General features: G+C 49.8%; 1 protein-coding gene across 3 annotated transcripts in view; it reads right to left on the reverse strand.

Moving 5' to 3' along the window:
* Positions 1-20010, reverse strand: part of prex2 (phosphatidylinositol-3,4,5-trisphosphate-dependent Rac exchange factor 2) — a 316787-nt gene that overhangs the window by 83150 nt on the left and 213627 nt on the right. For all 3 annotated transcript variants that reach the window (XM_059645886.1, XM_048529759.2, XM_059645884.1), the window contains one exon: positions 6059-6276. In XM_059645886.1, the coding sequence (XP_059501869.1) occupies positions 6059-6276 (218 nt within the window). The remainder of the gene's footprint in view (positions 1-6058; positions 6277-20010) is intronic.

The raw sequence follows: 20010 nt of genomic DNA on the forward strand, positions 1-20010 counted from the left end.
CTCTGACACTTCCGCCATCTACAATCCGACCCCACCACCCAAGACAATTTTCTATCCCCACCCCTGTCTGCTTTCCGGAGAGACCACTCTCTCCGTGACTCCCTTGTTCGCTCCACACTGCCCTCCAACCCCACCACACCCAGCACCTTCCCCTGCAACCGCAGGAAATGCTACACTTGCCCCCACACCTCCTCCCTCACCCCTATCCCAGGCCCCAAGATGACTTTCCACATTAAGCAGAGGTTCACCTGCACATCTGCCAATGTGGTATACTGCATCCACTGTACCCGGTGTGGCTTCCTCTACATTGGGGAAACCAAGCGGAGGCTTGGGGACCGCTTTGCAGAACACCTCCGCTCGGTTCGCTATCAACAACTGCACCTCCCAGTCGTAAACCATTTCCACTCCCCCTCCCATTCTTTAGATGACACATCCATCATGGGCCTCCTGCAGTGCCACAATGATGCCACCCGAAGGTTGCAGGAACAGCAACTCATATTCCGCTTGGGAACCCTGCAGCCCAATGGTATCAATGGGGACTTCACCAGCTTCAAAATCTCCCGTTCCCCCACCGCATCCCAAAACCAGCCCAGTTCGTCCCCTCCCCCCACTGCACCACACCACCAGCCCAGCTCCTCCCCTCCACCCACTGCATCCCAAAACCAGTCCAACCTGTCTCTGCCTCCCTAACCTGTTCTTCCTCTCACCCATCCCTTCCTCTCACCCCAAGCCGCACCTCCATTTCCTACCTACTAACCTCATCCCACCTCTTTGACCTGTCCATCTTCCCTGGACTGACCTCTCCCCTCCCTACCTCCCCACCTATACTCTCCTCTCCACCTATCTTCTTTTCTCTCCTTCCTCAGTCCGCCTCCCCCTCTCTCCCTATTTATTCCAGAACCCTCACCCCATCCCCCTCTCTGATGAAGGGTCTAGGCCCGAAACGTCAGCTTTTGTGTTCCTGAAATGCTGCTGGGCCTGCTGTGTTCATCCAGCCTCACATTTCATTATCAGCAGAATAAATGGTCTGTTCATAGTTCTATGTTTAAAAATCTCAATCTGGCATGAACCTTGCATGTCACTCACCTCTGCTCCCTGACTCTCTTGACATTCTGCTATGTTGCTAGTGTCTTCCGCTGTGAAAACTGATGCATCATACTTATTCTGTTCCTCTGCCATTTCTTTGTTCCCCATTACGACCTTTTTAGCCTCATCTTCCAATACTCCATGTCCACTCTTGCCTCTCTCTTACCTTTTAAAATCTAAAATAAAATTCATGCAATCTTCTTTCATATTATTAACTAGCTTACTCTCATGTTTCATTTTCTCCCTTCTTATCACTTTTTTAGTTATCCTCTGCTGGTTTTTAAAGGCTTCCTAATCCTCTAGCTCTCCATTAATCTTCCCCACATTACATGCTTTTCTCTTTAGCTTTCTGCTGTTCTTGACTTCCTTTGTCATCCATGGTTGTCTCATCTTCCCCGACTCTGTTTCTTCTTCCTTGGGATGAATTTCTGTTGTGCCTCCTGAATTGCCCCCAGAAACTGCTATCATTGATGCTCCACATTATTTACTGAAAAGCACCGCATTAATTTACTTATATTTTTGGCAATGTTCTTTTGCAAACCCTTTCCTTAATTGTAAATTTGTACAATAAGAGCACAATTTAATCAATCGATAACTTGCAAAGTGAAAAAGGAAATGTTTAAGCACAACAAGCAGAGTGGTGAATTTGATTCACTTCTACCAGTGTTAAAGGTCATATGAGTACATATCTGAAATACACGTTAGTAGTAAATCTGCAAAAATGTTAACATAACTAGGTGGAGTCCTTGCATCTCATGTGGCCTTTTGCACACCAATTTTCCATCTGATCATTCTATTCTTTGAAAATGTATTTATTCCAGGCATGGGAGGAATACAGCCCAGTGCCAGAGAAGAAAGTCAGCATGTATCTACTTTAAAATTCTCACACATGGGCTTTTACTTTTGAGTACTCTGTGTGATTCACATTCCACATGCAGTGTTTTTGTCAATCCATGCTATTCTTCAGCTCCTGATAGATTGTTAAATGTTTTGATGAAATGTACAATTCCATTTGAAATGATAGAAATCCCTGTGGTTCAAGTCTTTTCTCCTGAGACCCATGGCCATAATTGTTCCTCAACATGCAATGCTCCACATGAAACTGATGCCTAAAGACACAGCATTGAAAATGTAGCCTGTAATTATCATATTCTAATTTTGTCGGTGGTTTAATTTGCTCTGATATTACATTGGCCAGATTGTTGCAGTGGTGAAGAACAAAAGAAATAGGAACAGACATTCATCAATTTCTAAGATTACCCATTGATTGTCTCAATAGTGCAGCCTCTGGAAAAGTATAGAACCACAGATGGCATCTTGTGATTATCCATATTATTCTGTAATTGTGTGGACTCTGGAAGTTTGACTCCAGTAGAGTGATGAAATGACAGTGAAACTCCCCAGGCTTCCTGTCCATCCTTGACCTGTGATCCCATAAAATTGAAACTTACAGAATACTGAATGGCCTGGATAGAGTGGATGTTGGAAAGATGCTTCCATTGGACGGTGAGACGAGGACCCACGGGCACAGCCTTTGATAACGAGAAGACCTTTTAGATCGGGGATAAGGAGATACTTCTTCAGCCAAAGAGTGGTGAATCTATGGAATTCACTGCTACAGAAGGCTGTGGAAGAAAGTCACTGAGTATATTTAAGACGGAGATAGATAGGTTCTTGATTATCAAAAGGGATCAAGGGTTATGGGGAGAAAGCAGGAGAATGGGGTCGAGAAATTTAATCAGCCATGTTTGAATGACGGAGCAGACTCGATGGGCTGAATGCCCTAATGTCTTATGGTCTTACGGTCTTATAAAATGGTAGATGGGAAAGATAACCTCTTGGTTGCTCACCCTTCAGCTTGTTCAGGTTACATATGGCACTAATTTCAAACATAAAGCCTGACAAAGTCCTCAACTTCCTCAGTCAGAATGCCCGCTCCATTTCTTTAAGGACTTAGCCACTGATTTAGCAGCTCAGGGCCCTCAGGAACTACCCAGTGCACAGTTTGGCCAGAACTGGTCAATCGATTCTTTCAAAATGACTGAGGCAGTGTCAGCACCTTTTATCTATCATCACAGCTCCCAGGTACAACCTTTATATTCACGTTTCCTCAATTACTTTCACTGCACCATGAGAATCTGAGCTACAACAGGTGGACATCATTTTGTCTGGTTTTAATCAGCTTTGAATCTGAAGTTTCCATTTCAGTTTTAGATTTAGTTTTCTAAGAAACCTGAAGGTTCAAATTCTATTGCAGTCAGGGTCAGACCCTAAACTCCTACTTTGAAACCATGATTCCATTGCAATATGTTGCATGCTTTGGAATTGTTTGACTATTCTTATTTTAGTAATTTACTCACTAGATCATATGTTGAGATATAAATATGATAGGTATCATGAGGTTAGGTATTGAGCCAATTGGAGTTTTCCAGATTAAGATATGTGTAGTGGTAAGGTTATCTAGGTAAGTTGAAAAAAAGCAAGAAATGGATCTGGGGTGTAAACCAAGCAGAATTTAACTGAACTGCTGAGCAGGTCCAATGGGCAGAATACAGCAGAACCCCCCTGCCCCTGCACCTCCTCTCTCACCTCCATCCAGCGCCCCAGACAAACTTTCCAAATCCGACAGGGTTCAGCTGTATGTCCTCCAACCTGATCTACTATAACTGTTGGTCCCGATATGGCTGCCTCTACATCAGTGAGACTAAGCTCAGACTCGGTAGCTGATTCACGGTGTATCTGCGTTCTGTATGCTATAATCAACACCTTGCAGTTGTCAACTGTTGTATCTCCCCCTCCCAATCCCTGGGTGACATGTCCATCCTGGGCCTCCACCAGTGTCACAATGACGCCACCTGCAAACTGAAGAAGCAACACCTCATATTCCACCTCGGGAGCCGACTGCCCAATGGCCTCGACATGGAATTCACCAGTTTTAAAATCTCCACACACCTGGCCTCATCTCATTTCCAAACCTCCTGGTCATCTCCGCTTCCTTGATCTGACACAACCTGTCCACCCTCTTCCCCTCCTATCTGCCTCAACCTTCCCATGACCAATCCCCACCACTGCCTACCTGCACCCACCTATCACTATCCCACCAACCTTCCCCAGTCCTACCTCTCCTCCCTCAATCTATTTCTCAGCTCCATTCCCCTCCCCAGTTCTGATGAAGGATCTTGACCCAAAACGACCACTTTCCTGCTCCTCTGATGCTGCCTGACCTGCTGTATTTCTCCAGCTCCACACTTATCTCTAACTCCAGCATCTGCAGTTCTTGCTATCTCCCAATGGGCATTATATCCTACTTCTGTTCCTTTACATTCCAAATCAGAGCAACATCTGACATAGGAGATCCTACAACTTGTTATTCCACAAAATTCCAGGACAGTGTGGGTGTCTGCGGTTATATACTTTTTTCTAAGCAGTGACTTCTTATTCTTCTTTTTACCAGTTAAACTATTCAAATTATAACTTCATAACTTCTAAAATTTATGAGTTCTCTGTTTATTGGGTATTAATTATTGCATTGAATAACATTGTAATAACTGTATCATGGAATCACCACAGTGTCTATGTAGGCCCTTTGGCCCACCAAGTCCACACTGACCCTCTGAACAGCATTCCACCTAGACCCATTCTCTGACCCTAACCCTGTAACCCTGCATTGCCCATGGCTAATCCACCTAACCAACACATCCTTGGACACAATAGGCAATTTAGCATGGCAATTCACCTAACTTGCAATCTTTGGACTGTGGGAGAAAACCGGAGCTCCCAAAGAAAATCGATGCAGACAGGGGAGAACGTGCAAACTGCCCACAGTTACCCAAGGGTGGAATTGAACTCAAGTCAATGGCCCTGTGAGGCAGCCACTGCTCACCAGTACATTATGTCCTGATACTATACCTGAAGAGCTGAATTCCAGAGTTTGAGATGAGAATGACAGCCCTTCACATTGAGGCTGTTTTCCACCAAGTGTGACATCAAGGAGTGCTAGCAAAGCTGGAATCATTGGGAATCAGGGGCAAATCCTCTGGTGGTTGGAGTCATACTGGACACAAGGAAGACAGTTGTGGTTGTTAGGAGGTCAGTCGTCTCAGCTTCAGGACATCTCTATAGAAGGTCCTCGGGGGAGTGTCCAGGGTCCAACCATCTTCAGCTGCTTCTTTGACGGCCTTCCCTCCATCATAAGGTCAGAAGTAGGAATGTTCAGCAATGACTCCACAATGTTCAACACCATTTGTCACTCCTCAGATACTGAGGCAGTCCATGTTCAAATGCAATAAGTACTGGACAATATTCAGGCTTAGGCTGACAAATGGCAGTTAACATTTGCTCCACACAAATGCCAGGCTATGACCATCACCAAGAAGAGACAATCTAAGCACCACCCATTTTCATTCAATATCAGGACAAAGCAGCCACTTTATTGACATTGCATCCACCAGCTTTCACTCCCTCCACCACCGAAGCTCAGTAGCAGCAGTGTGTACGATCTACAAGATGCACTTCACCGAAGATCCTCAGACAGCACCTTCCAAACCCACGACCACTTCCATCTAGAAGGGCAAGGGCAGTAGATACATGGGAACACCACTACCTTCAAGTTCCGTTACAATCTGTCCATCATCCTGTCTTCTAAATATATGGCCGTTCATTCCCGTCACTGGGTCTAAACCCTGGAATTCCCTCTCTAATAGCATTGTGGGTTCAACCTACAGCAGGTGGACTGCAGCAGTTCAAGAAGGCAGCTCACTACCACCTTCTCAAGGGAAACTAGGGATGGGCAATAAATGCTGACGCAGCTAGCCATGTCCACATCCCATAAATGAATAAAATAAAGTACCTGCAATTTATAACGTACTTGTTTTTGAACCTGCAGGTGGTGCTTCTAAGCTGGATACATCTTAAATCAGTCACACCAATCAGATAAATAATATAAATTAGAAGTGATATCAGAACATCTTACCAGATTAGGAGACAGCAGTGACTGGAAGTTAAAGAGGATCCCTACATTGGCTATTTGCTCCAACCATTTTCTACTGGATTCCTGTGTCTCAGTTTCATATTGGCTGTTGGTGTCATACATCTGATGTAATGCAGCTAATAACTGTTCTGAGAAAGCGCAAACTGTAGCCACCAAACTTTGACAAAACACCATATCTTTCCTGAGTTGAATTTCAGTATCTGTGGATTAAAAAAACAAACAGTAAGTTTTATTTTCATTTTAAAAACAAGCTAACTTGCCTCCAAGAATTAAATTTATTCCAGTCTTACAATGTGATTCAATGCAATATTTAATTCTCTACAAGCAGAGAATCATTAGTAAAGTAATTAAATGGTAGTGGTCAGTGAAGAAGGTTATCTAAGATTACAATCAGCTCACGCTGATACACTTAAATATCAGAAATTCAACTTCCATGGGAATATTGATAGGCTGTCCAGTTTAACTTAGCCAAATGAGTCCACAACAAACAGTCTTTATGGAGAGATTTTCTACTGGATGTGAGTTTGCTCGCTGAGCTGGAAGGTTAGTTTTCAGATGTTTCGTCACCTTTTTGTTTGAAAAAATATACTTTATTCATAGAATGTACAAAAAATAAAACATTTATACACCTACCCAGTCATGCAAGCCGCTCCGGGTTACCCAGGGGGTACGTACACCAACTAAAGGATAAAACAAAACAGAGGGAAAAAAAACAAAGCAAAGAAACCGCCCCGGCAGTCGTCACCCCGCACAGTCCCAGTTGGCCCCCTGACCAGTTGGGGAAGGCGCCAGCTGGGCCCATTACCAGATAGGGTTCTTTTTCCTTTGGTGGACGAGGGGTTTCATACTGTGGTCTTTCCCCAACGCGCCTTGGCGGCAGCTGCCCCAAGCTTCAGCGCGTCCCTCAGCACGTAGTCCTGGACCTTGGAGTGCGCCAGCCTGCAACACAGGGGGTCAGTTCTTTCAGCTGGCAGACCAGCAAGTTGCGGGCAGACCAAAGAGCGTCTTTCACCGCATTGATGGTCCTCCAGGCGCAGATGATGTTGGTCTCGGTATGCGTCCCCGGAAACAGCCCGTACAGCACGGAGTCCCGCGTCACGGAGCTGCTCGGGACGAACCTCGACAAATAACACTGCATCCCCCTCCAGACCTCATGCGCATAGGCACACTCCAGAAGGAGGTGATCGACAGTCTCGTCCCCCCCCCGCAGCCACCCCGAGGGCAGCGTGCGGTGGTGCAGAGATTCCGGGCATGCATAAAGGATCTCACTGGCAGAGCCCCTCTCACCGCCAGCCAAGCAATGTCCTTGTGCTTGTTTGAAAGTTCTGGTGATGAGGCATTCTGCCAAACGACTTTGGCAGTCTGCATGGGGAACCACACGACGGGATCCACCCTCTCCTTTTCCCGAAGGGTCTCGAGGATACTACGTGCTGACCACTGCCTGACGGCCTTGTGGTCAAAGGTGTTTCCTTTCAAAAATTTCTCCACGAAGGACAGGTGGTACGGAACGGTCCAACTACTCGGAGCGTTCTGCGGCAACAAGGCCAGGCCCATCCTTCGCAACACCGGGGACAGGTAGAACCTCAGTAAGTAGTGACACTTGGTGTTTGCATACTGAGGATCTATGCACAGCTTGATGCAGCCACACACAAAGGTAGCCGTCAGGGCGAGGGTGGCGTTCGGTACGCCCTTTCCCCCATTTCCCAGGTCTTTGTACATGGTGTCTCTGCGGACCCGCTCCATCCTCGACCCCCAAATGAAGTGGAAGATGGCCCGGGTGACCGCAGCGGCGCAGGTCCAGGGAATAGGCCAGGCCTGCACCACATACAACAGTACCGAAAGCCCCTCGCACCTGACAACCAGGTTCTTACCCGCGATGGAGAGGGGCTGGAGCGTCCACCTGCCCAGCTTCTGCTTCAATTTGGAGATACGCTCCTCCCAAGTCTTAGTGCACGCCCCAGCTCCACCAAACCAAACACCCAGCACCTTCAGGTAGTCTGTCCTGACGGTGAAGGGGATGAAGGAGCGGTCGTCCCAGCTCCCGAAGAACATGACCTCGCTCTTACCCCTATTGACTTTGGCACCCGCGGCCAGTTCAAACTGGCCGCAGATGTCCAACAGTCTACCCACCGACCGACGATCGGTGCAGAAGACGGCGACATCGTCCATGTACAGGGAGGTCTTGACCTGAAGGCCTCCGCTGCCTGGGATAGTCACGCCCTTTAGGCTCATGTCCTTCCTGATGGAGGCGGCGAAGGGCTCCACACAGCACACAAACAAGGCAGGAGAGAGCGGGCAGCCCTGCCTGACTCCAGATCTAACAGGAAAACTGTCTGATTCCCACCCGTTGATCGAGACTGCGCTAACGATGTTGGCGTAGAGCAGCCGGATCCAATTGCGGATGTCCTCCCCGAACCCCAATTTGGAGAGGATGTCCCTCATGTAACCATGAGAGACCCTGTCGAAGGCCTTCTCCTGGTCCAGGCTGACGAGGCAGGTGTCCACCCGTCTGTCCTGTACGTAGGCGATCGTATCCCTGATGAGCGCGAGGCTCTCAGCGATCTTCCTGCCCGGCACAGCACAGGTTTGGTCAGGGTGAATCACTGACTCCAGGACAGACCTGACCCGATTGGCTATGACCTTGGCCAGGATTTTGTAGTCCACGTTCAAAAGTGAAATGGGACGCCAATTCTTAATTTCTTCCCTCTCCCCCTTCCTCTTGTAAATGAGGGTGATGATGCCCTTCCTCATTGACTTGCACATTTCCCCTGCCCGAAGCGCACTATCGCACACCTCCAGCAGGTCCTGGCCGACCAGGCCCCACAGAGTGGAATACAGATCGACCGGTAAGCCGTCGCTTCCGGGAGTCCTATTCCTCTCCAAGTACTTGAGGGCTCTGGTCAGCTCGTCCAGGGATATCGGCCAGTCCAGCCACTCCCTCGTGCTGTCGTCTAAGACCTCCGTGATAGACGACAGGAATGACTTGGAGGCCGTGCTGTCTGTGGGCTTCGTGTCGTACAGTCCGGCATAGAAGGATCTGCTGATCCTCAAAATGTCGGGCCGAGACGACGTCACCGAGCCATCGTCCTCCTTCAGCCGGCTAAGCACAGAGCTCTCTTTGTGCACCTTCTGAAAGAAGAAACGCGAGCACGTCTCGTCCTGCTCCACGGAGCGGACCCTGAACCGGAAGATTATCCGGGAGGCCTCCGCGGCGAAGAGCGAGGCTTGCTGGCCCCTCACCTCGCGGAGGTCCTCCGTGACATCAACCCCCATCACCTGCAGAAGGAGCAGGTTCTGCACCCTTTTCTGGAGTCGTGACAGCTTTCCCCGCCTCTCTCTTGCCTTCTGAACACCCTTGAGGACAAAGAACCTCTTGATGTTCTCCTTCACCGTCTCCCACCAGTCGCCTGGAGACTCAAAGAGGGGTTTCACGGTTCTCCAACCGGCGTACTCCCTCCTAAGCTCCTCGACATTCTCTGGTGTCAACAGAGTCGTGTTGAGCTTCCACGTCCCCTTGCCGGCCGGCTGGTCGTCTTGTAAGTGACAGTCGGCCAGCAGGAGGCAGTGGTCAGAGAAGAACACCGGCTCGACGCCGGTGGACCTGACCGAAAACATCCGTGACACAAACAGGAAGTCTATCCTTGAGCGGATAGACCCGTCTGGCCGCGACCACGTGTACCTCTGCTGCGCTCCGTCTGCAGGGGTGCTGAAGTCGTCGAGCAGCTCGGCGTCCTTCACCGTGCCCATCAGGAATCTGGACGTGACGTCCAGTTGACTCCCCCCACCCGCTGTCCCCACGCCGGATCTTCCATCTGCGTCAATGATGCAGTTGAAGTCTCCGCCTAGGATGACCGGCCTGGACGTAGCCAGCAGGGGTGGAAGCCGCTGCAGGACGGCCAACCGCTCACTCCGTACCGCTGGGGCATACACATCGATCAGCCTCAGGGGAGCGTTCCTGTAGGTGACGTCAGCCACTAGGAGGCACCCCACCACCACCTCCTGAACTTGAGAGATGGTGAAGTTGCGCCCCCGCAGCAGAATAGCCAGGCCCGAGGAGCGACAGTCGTTACCCCCCGGCCAGATCAAAGGCCCACAGGTCCAGGCGCCGGACCATTTCCCGTGCCTGCCGAGGTGCGGTATCCGCACTCCTGCAGAAACAGCAGGTCCGCCTTGATGGTGGTCAGGTAGGCCAACGTGGACACACATCTCGCGGATGACTTAACGCTGCGCACATTAATGCTCGCAACTCGTATCCCCATTGTGGGCAGTGACCGCAGTACCCTCCCCAAGTCCAAGGTCCAGCCCCTCCATCTGTACCTTCATGCCCATTGCCCGGGCTAACTGCTGGACGCTCTCCGGGCTCAGGAAACCGTCCGTGCTGCCTTCCGGGTGGCATCCCCCCATCAGGGGTGCGGAGGCAGGAGAGTCTGGCTCCGGGTCAGGCTAGGGACAAAACAACATTACCCACTATCACTCGTATCCTTACATACAGATGAGGAAGGACACCACTTTGATTGGGACAACACATCCATCCTAGGACAAGCCAAACAGAGACACGCACGAGAATTCCTAGAAGCATGGCATTCCAACCGGAATTCCATCAACAAACACCTTGATTTGGTGCCAATCTACCATCCTCTGAGAAAAAGAACAGGAAATGACATCACCAACACAGGAAATGACATCAACAACCCAAGGAAACCTAAACAGATAAATAGAAAGCAGGACATAATAACAGCGCTTCATCGGAGGCTCACTGATGATGTTACCTAGAATGGTGACGAAACATCTGGGAACACACCTTCAAGCTCAGTGAACCAGCTTATATCTGGAACAACATAAGACCCACTCTCTTGTTGACCGAGAGGAGGAGAGTGCTGTCTTGGAGGTGAAAGCAGGACGTCGGGTTGGCTGTGCACCCTTGCGACCAGTGGATCTTAATGCTGGCTTCGGCCTAACGCTGGTTCAGGGGAGCAGCCAACCTGCAACGATGGCTGCGGCAAGTGCTCGTGCCCCAGGTCAGGGGGTCCGGAACACCATCCGTGTTTGTGTAAAGAAGGTGGATGAAGGTGCACCTGTGGACCGCACCTTCTTCGTGAAGAGGGTCCTGTTGGACTGTTGTGGGTTCGCTGCTGCAGACATTTACTGCCTGCAGGATTTCCCCGGAGGAGGCTTTTACGATGTGACCTTCCGGAGTGCCAAGCTTTGCGAGCGCTTCCTGGAGGTTTTCAAGGAGAAGGGAGGTGAGGGCCCCCTCTCTGTATTGACCGCTGTCCCACTGTTTGTGATGCCAGCGCAGAGGAGCCGTATGGTGACTGTACACATGTACAACCCGCATGTGCCAGCAGTTGATGTCCTGACCTTCCTCGGAAGGTACGTGAAGGTGGAAGGGGACCTAACTGACATCGTGGACCCCTTTGGCATCTGGACGAGTAAAAGGCAGGTCAAGGTGACGCTGAGGATGGGCGCAGACGGGAATGTCGCACACCCACCATCCAGCTTCGCGATCGGCGGGAGCAGGGGCTACCTGACCTATGCAGGGCAACCTAAAGTCTGCCATGCCTGTGGTAGGTCAGGTCACGTGGCGGCCGACTGCAAAGCCACCATCTGCAGGAACTGCAGGGAGGAGGGACACCTTGCAAAGGATTACCCACAAGAGAAAAGCTGCAACCTTTGCGGGGAAGCGGGCCACCTCTATAGGGCATGCCCGCAGCGGGGGACCACCTACGCCCAGGTCACCGGCAGGGGCAATGCGGGGCCAGCCCCCCCGGAGGACAGGAAGGCACCACGGCCCAGCAAGGACCCCACTAATGTGCAGGAGGGCCAGGCCGTGCAGGAGGGCCCAGCCCCGCAGGATGGGCCCGAGGCCAGCAAAGCGCCCCTGCAGGCTCCGATTTCCCCCCCGACAACCCGGAGCCAATGGAGGCGGCGACAGGCGACCCAGGGGAGTGGACAACGGTCCGGAAAGCGAGGAGGAAGGTCCGTCGACGGGCCCAGGAACCACAACCATCAGGCGGGATGAGGCAGCTACAGGGGGGCTATAAGAGCTCCTCTGACGAGGGGGATTCGGAGAGGGCCCACCCGAAGCAGAAGTTAAAGATCTCAAGGGAGAAGGAAAGCAGCACCCCGCTTCCAGGTGACAGGAGGCGTCCTGAGGCTCCCTCCGACACCCAGTCAAGTGCTGCTGGGGCACCAGAGGGCCCCCAGGAACTTCCAGGTGGGAAGGAGGAAACAGCACGTCCCCAGCCTGACCCAGAGCCGGACGCTCCTGCCTCCGCACCCCTGACGGGGGGATGCCACACGGAAGGCAGCACTGACGGTTTCCTGAGCCCGGAGAGCGTCCAGCAGTTAGCCCGGGCAATGGGCATGAAGGGACAGATGGAGGGGCTGGACCTTGGACTTGGGGAGGGTACTGCGGTCACTGCCCACAATGGGGGTACGAGTTGCGAGCATTAATGTGCGCAGCATCAAGTCCACCGCAAGATCTGTGTCCACGTTGGCCTACCTGACCACCATCAAGGCGGACCTCCTGTTTCTGCAGGAGTGCGGGATACCGCACCTCGGCAGGTACGGGAAATGGTCCGGCGCCTGGACCTGTGGGCCTTTGATCTGGCCGGGGGGTAACGACTGTCGCTCCTCGGGCTTGGCTATTCTGCTGCGGGGGCGCAACTTCACCATCTCTCAAGTTCAGGAGGTGGTGGGGGGGTGCCTCCTAGTGGCTGACGTCACCTACAGGAATGCTCCCCTGAGGCTGATCGATGTGTATGCCCCAGCGGTACGGAGTGAGCGGTTGGCCGTCCTGCAGCGGCTTCCACCCCTGCTGGCTACGTCCAGGCCGGTCATCCTAGGCGGATACTTAAGGTGCATCATCGATGCAGATGGAAGATCCGGCGTGGGGACAGCGGGTGGGGGGAGTCAACTGGACGTCACGTCCAGATTCCTGATGGGCACGGTGAAGGACGCCAAGCCGCTCGATGTCTTCAGCGCCCCTGCAGACGGAGTGCAGCGGAGGGACACCTGGTCGCGGCCAGACGGGTCTATTCGCTCAAGGATAACTTCCTGTTTGTGTCACAGATGTTCTCGGTCAGGTCCACCGGTGTCAAGCCGGTGTTCTTCTCTGACCACTGCCTCCTGCTGGCCGACTGTCACTTACAGGACGACCAGCCGGCTGGCAAGGGGACGTGGAAGCTCAACACGACTCTGTTGAACCCAGAGAACGTCGAGGAGCTTAAGAGGGAGTACGCCGGTTGGAGAACCGTGAAACCCCTCTTTGAGTCTCCGGGCGACTGGTGGGAGACGGTGAAGGAGAACATCAAGAGGTTCTTTGTCCTCAAGGGTGTTCAGAAGGCAAGAGAGAGGCGGGGAAAGCTGTCGCGACTCCAGAAAAGGGTGCAGAAACTGCTCCTTCTGCAGTTGATGGGGGTCGATGTCACGGAGGACCTCCACGAGGTGAGGGGCCAGCAAGCCTTGCTCTTCGCCGCGGAGGCCTCCCGGATAATCTTCCGGTCCAGGGTCCGCTCCGTGGAGCAGGACGAGACGTGCTCGCGTTTCTTCTTTCAGAAGGTGCACAAAGAGAGCTCTGTGCTTAGCCGGCTGAAGGAGGACGATGGCTCGGTGACGTCGTCTCGGCCCGACATTTTGAGGATCAGCAGATCCTTCTAAGCCGGACTGTACGACACGAAGCCCACAGACAGCACAGCCTCCGAGTCATTCCTGTCATCTATCACGGAGGTCTTAGACGACGGCACGAGGGAGTGGCTGGACTGGCCGATATCCCTGGACGAGCTGACCAGAGCCCTCAAATCCTTGGAGAGGAATAGGACTCCCGGAAGCGACGGCTTACCGGTCGAGCTGTATTCCACTCTGTGGGGCCTGGTCGGCCAGGACCTGCTGGAGGTGTGCGATAGTGCGCTTCGGGCAGGAGAAATGTTCAAGTCCATGAGGATGGGCATCATCACCCTCATTTACAAGTGGAAGGGGGAGAGGGAAGAAATTAAGAATTGGCGTCCCATTTCATTTTTGAACGTGGACTACAAAATCCTGGCCAAGGTCATAGCCAATCGGGTCAGGTCTGTCCTGGAGTCGGTGATTCACCCTGACCAAACCTGTGCTGTGCCGGGCAGGAAGATCGCTGAGAGCCTCGCGCTCATCAGGGATACGATCGCCTACGTACAGGACAGACGGGTGGACACCTGCCTCGTCAGCCTGGGCCAGGAGAAGGCCTTCGACAGGGTCTCTCATGGTTACATGAGGGACGTCCTCTCCAAATTGGGGTTCGGGGAGGGCATCCGCAATTGGATCCGGCTGCACTACGCCAACATCGTTAGCGCAGTCTCGATCAACGGGTGGGAATCAGACAGTTTTCCTGTTAGATCTGGAGTCAGGCAGGGCTGCCCGCGCTCTCCTGCCTTGTTCGTGTGCTGTGTGGAGCCCTTCGCCACATCCATCAGGAAGGACGTGAGCCTGAAGGGCGTGACTATCCCAGGCAGCGGAGGCCTTCAGGTCAAGACCTCCCTGTACATGGACGATGTCGCCGTCTTCTGCGCCGATCGTCGGTCGGTGAGTAGACTATTGGACATCTGCGGCCAGTTTGAACTGGCCTCAGATGCCAAAGTCAATAGGGGTAAGAGCGAGGTCATGTTCTTCGGGAGCTGGGACGACCACTCCTTCATCCCCTTCACCGTCAGGACAGACTACCTGAAGGTGCTGGGTGTTTGGTTTGGTGGAGCTGGAGCATGCAGTAAGACTTGGGAGGAGCGTATCATCAAATTGAAGCAGAAGCTGGGCAGGTGGACGCTCCGGTCCCTCTCATCACGGGTAAGAACCTGGTTGTCAGGTGCGAGGGGCTTTCGGTACTATTGTATGTGGCGCAGGCCTGGCCCATTCCCTGGACCTGTGCCGCTGCCGTCACCCGGGCCATCTTCCACTTCATTTGGGGGTCGAGGATGGACCGGGTCCGCAGGGACACCATGTACAAAGACCTGGAAAATGGGGGAAAGGACGTACCGAACGCCACCCTCGCCCTGACGGCTACCTTTGTGTGCGGTTGCATCAAGCTGTGTGTAGATCCTCGGTACGCAAACACCAAGTGTCACTACTTACTGAGGTTCTACCTGTCCCCGGTGTTGCGAAGGACGGGCCTGGCCTCGTTGCCGTGGAACGCTCCGAGTAGTTGGACCGTTCCGTACCACCTGTCCTTCGTGGAGAAATTTTTGAAAAGAAATACCTTTGACCACAAGGCCGTCAGGCAGTGGTCAGCGCGTAGTATCCTCGGGACCCTTTGGGAAAAGGAGAGGGTTGATCCCGTCGTGTGGTTCCCCACGCAGACTGCCAAAGTCGTTTGGCAGAATGCCTCATTGCCAGAACTTTCAATCAAGCACAAGGACATTGCTTGGCTGGTGGTGAGAGGGGCTCTGCCAGTGAGATCCTTTATGCATGCCCGGAATCTCTGCACCACCGCACGCTGCCTTCGAGGTGGCTGCGGGGGGGACGAGACTGTCGATCACCTCCTTCTGGAGTGTGCCTATGCGCATGAGGTCTGGAGGGGGATGCAGTGGTATTTGTCGAGGTTCGTCCCGAGCAGCTCCGTGACGCGGGACTCCGTGCTCTACGGGCTGTTTCCGGGGGCGCACACCGAGACCAACATCAACTGCTCCTGGAGGACCATCAATGCGGTGAAAGACGCTCTTTGGTCTGCCCGCAACTTGCTGGTCTGCCAGCTGAAAGAACTGACCCCGACCGAGTGTTGCAGACTGGCGCACTCCAAGGTGCAGGACTACGTGCTGAGAGACACGCTAAAGCTTGGGGCAGCCGCCACCAAGGCGCGGTGGGGAAAGACCACCTTATGAAACCCCTCGTCCAGAATAGGAAAAAGAACCCTATCTGGTAACTGGGCCCAGCTGGCGCCTTCCCCAACTGGTCAGGGGGCCAACTGGGACTGTGCGGGGTGACGACTGCCGGGGTGTTTTCTTTGCTTTGTTTTTTTTTCCTTCTTTTTTTTTCCTTTAGCTGGTGTATGTACCCCCTGGGTAACCCGGAGCGGCTTGCTTGACTGGGTAGGTGTGTAAATATGTTTTATTTTTTGTACATCTTACGAATAAAGTATATTTTTTTCAAAAAAAAAGTGACGAAATGTCTGAAAACTAACCTTCCAGCTCAGTGAGCAAACTCACATCCAGAACCTCAACCTGAGCTACAAATCTTCTCAAAACTCACTAGATTTTCTACTGTGAACAAGCATAGCGCAATCCGGTAACAAAATCAAGTTAAGAAGTGCATTAGAAATAATCCACTGCTATCAAAAGTGTTGGACATGGTATTTTGTGGCAATATCATCGGAACAACTTCAGAACTGAAGCCATACTTCACCCAGCAGCTAGAACTATCCATACAAACAGGATGTCTCCTATGGGTGAATGAGGGTCATCATCGCAAAACAGGTAAGGAAATGCTTTTTTTCCTCTTTATTCATGCATAGAATGAGGTCATCACCTACTAGGCAGCACTTAATGCTCAAACCTAATTGCCCAGAGGGCAGTTAAGAGTCAACCACATTGCTGTGGGTGTGGAGTCAAATGTAGGTCAGACCAGGTAAGGATGGCCGTTTCCTTCCTGAAAGGACCTTAGTGAACCAGATGGATTTTTCCTCTAACAATCAATAATGAATTCACAATCATGATTAGGTTCTTAATTTCAGATATTTATTGAATTCAAATCCCACTATTTGCCATGGCAGGACTAGAACCCAGGTCCCCAGAATGTTATCTGGATCAACAGTCCAGCAATAATATCACTAGGCCATCACCTTTCCAAATTAAATCAGTTTCACGAAGGACACTGTGTTACTGTCAGAATGAAGGTGACAGCCACAACTTATTTCTGGTTGTCACGGCTTGACTCTGAAATCAAGGAGAAGGTGAGAGTATGTGTAGCTTGCATAAGAGTTCATGACATACCTCCAGGAGGAGGCAAAGGCCCAGAATTATTATCAGTGGAGTGTTAACCCAAAGACCCAGGCAATGTTCTTGGGACCCCGATTCAAATTCCACCATGGCAGATGGTGAAATTTGAATTCACTAAAAATCTAACAATGACAATGAATCCATTGCTGACTGTCAGGCGGAAAATCCCATCTAATGTCCTTTAGGAAGGAAACTGCCATCATTACCTAGTCTGGCCTACGTGTGACTCCAGACTCTCAGCAATGTGGTGGATGCTTAACTGCCCTCTGGGCAATTAAGGGATAGGCAATAAATGCTGACCTAGCCAGTGATGCCTTCATCCTGTGAATGAATAAGAAAAATTAGTGATGAACATCTCTTTAATAAATCTCCTCCCGTTGTTAAACACTTCAAATCCAGTCCTTCTTGAAGCCTAACAACACTATTGGAGAAAATTGCACTCTACTGGCTCTGCTTAGATTCTTCACATTTTGGACTACCTCTACACCAGATTTCCATTTGACATATCCTGAGGAGAACAGCTCCACCATCTGAAGTTTATCTACCTAGCTGAAGTCCTTCTTTGCAGCAATCATTTTTGCAAACCATTGCTGCAGCTTCTCAAAACCTTTTACATCCTTTTTAAAAGTGCAACGCCCAGAATTAGATATTACTCCCCAATTGAGACAAAACCAATATTTTAATACAGTTCACCATAACCTCATTGCTTTTGTACCTACATATAAAAAGCCTGTAAGCCTTTTTACCTCATTTCTCAACTTGGTGATTTTCTCAATACATAAAACGGAAAGCATATCAACAAAGAAAAGAAATGTGTTTACTTTTATTTGCTATTTTAACCTTTAATCTAACCTCCAACCTTTACAAATAAACTTCTGTTGGCACACAGCTATGTTATATAGCACAGTGTCAACTTCAATTAGTTCACATCATCTAATCTTTTGCTTTTTCGCTGTTTTTGATTTTTCTTTTTGATATTTGCATTTTTTTTCTGTTCTTTGTTTCTCCTCTTCTGTTTCTCAGTTCTTGTTTTTGTCCTTTTCTTCTGCTATTGCTTTCTCAGTTTCTTTACCAATTTGTTCCACTTGCTAATGCCAGTGTCCAATGATGCCTGTCCTGCGTATTTTATGAGTTTGCCACCTTATCATCCCGGTCTTAGCACTTGATCCTCTTTTATTTTCAGCTTACATTATGTAAGAAGTGTGTCAGAGAAAAAAAAATGCACCAACCTCTGAAAACTCAAAACTGCACTGACAAAACCAAAAATACCACATGTGCATCAGCATTGCTGCAACAGACAACTATAGCAATAAAAAGATATCATTCATCAGAATCAGCTCCATGGAAAATCTATAAACCACATTGTAATTTGCGCTTCCTATCAATTTATATTTGCTCTTTTGATCACAAAATATACATTATATTGAACATCAAAATAAAATAAAATTGTGAGTTGCAACTGAGAATTAGTGCATTTAAAAAAATACAAACTGCTGACTCCTGGGCTAGCATCAGTGAACATGGTTGAGAAGAAGCACTGTCCAAGCTCCTTAGGCATTATTTGTTGGTTCTGAATAAAGTGCCTGATTTTACACTGCAGCAAAACTGAGTATCCCCTCCTCCCTTCCAGCATCAGTCCTTCTTTTACTTCCACAAGGAATTTAGACAGGAAAATCAGACAGATTGAATTACAGTAACTATTCAAGGGATCAACGGTACAAGGATTTTCCATGGCACCCTAAGGGCCAATAAATTATAGCAGTTCTGAATGAAAGCATTGCAATAGTTGAAAGCAACAGAAGCAGCACTTGAGAAATAACCTGCTAAAATGTGATAAGCTGGTTCAGCACTTCTGCAAACACAGTGAAAGAATGTGCGACGAATACCACATTTTTGTATTGAAAATCATAGTTTCATTATGTCAGTGAGAGTAGGTTCAAAAACAGAAATTGCTGGAAAAGCTCAGCAGGTCTGGCAGCATCTGTGGAGAGAAATCAGAGTTAATGTTTTGGGTCAAGTGACCATTCCTCAGCACTGTGCATTATACAGTTGTATCCAAAATGAAATGAAAAGTCACCAAACTCAAAACATTAACTCTGCTTTCTTCCCACAGGTGCTGCCAGATATGCTGAGCTTTCTCCTGCAATTTCTGTCTTGGTTTCTGGTCTCCAAACTGTGAGGCCTTTAAGGAAGCCAAGTTCTGGAACATGAGGACACCCTCTGATCTTGATTCTCTTTGAGCTAACCTATTGACTTCCCTCAGCAGAATGTTGCTACTTCCTCAACAATCAAGAACAGATCAACCTGTCACTTTTTTTAAAATCAGAATTTTCAATTATTTAGTCTAGTACCACAAATCCTTCTATGGTGAAGCTTTTAAAAGATTGTCTTCCATGATTTGTCAGTGTCAAGCAGAAGTAGCATTAGAATGCCTCCTTGGTTACCAGAATTCAATAGATTGTAATGAAATTCCCCAACAATCCTGCAGTTTTGTATCACATTTTGATGCAGCTGTTGAAGTACACTGTGCCAATAAGCTGCTATTATTCCTGTTCCTTTAGTAGGCAGAGGGATTTGGGAGTCCTTGCACAGGAATCACAAAAAGCTGGTATCTAAGTTCAGTAAGTAAGAGGGAGGACAAATGGAACGCTGGTATTTATTTCAAATGGAAAGGAGTATGAGATTAGGGAGGTTTTTCGAAAACCATGCAAGGTACTAGTCAGACCACAGCTGGGATACTGTGAACAATTTTGTGTCCCCTAAGGAAAGCTATCCTGGCATTGGGAGCAGTCTAGAGAATGTTCACAATGTTGATCCCAGGTATGCAGAGACTGTCTGAAGAGGAGAGGTTAAGTTAGACCTCCACTCATTGGAGTTTAGAAGAATGAGAGGTGACCTTGAAACATAGGAAAATGCGGAGAAGTTGTTTCCCCTGTGGGAAAGCATAGGACCGGCGGGCATAATTTCAGACTA

The sequence above is a fragment of the Stegostoma tigrinum genome, chromosome 5, assembly GCF_030684315.1.
Source record: "Stegostoma tigrinum isolate sSteTig4 chromosome 5, sSteTig4.hap1, whole genome shotgun sequence".
Taxonomy (NCBI): Eukaryota; Metazoa; Chordata; class Chondrichthyes; order Orectolobiformes; family Stegostomatidae; genus Stegostoma; species Stegostoma tigrinum.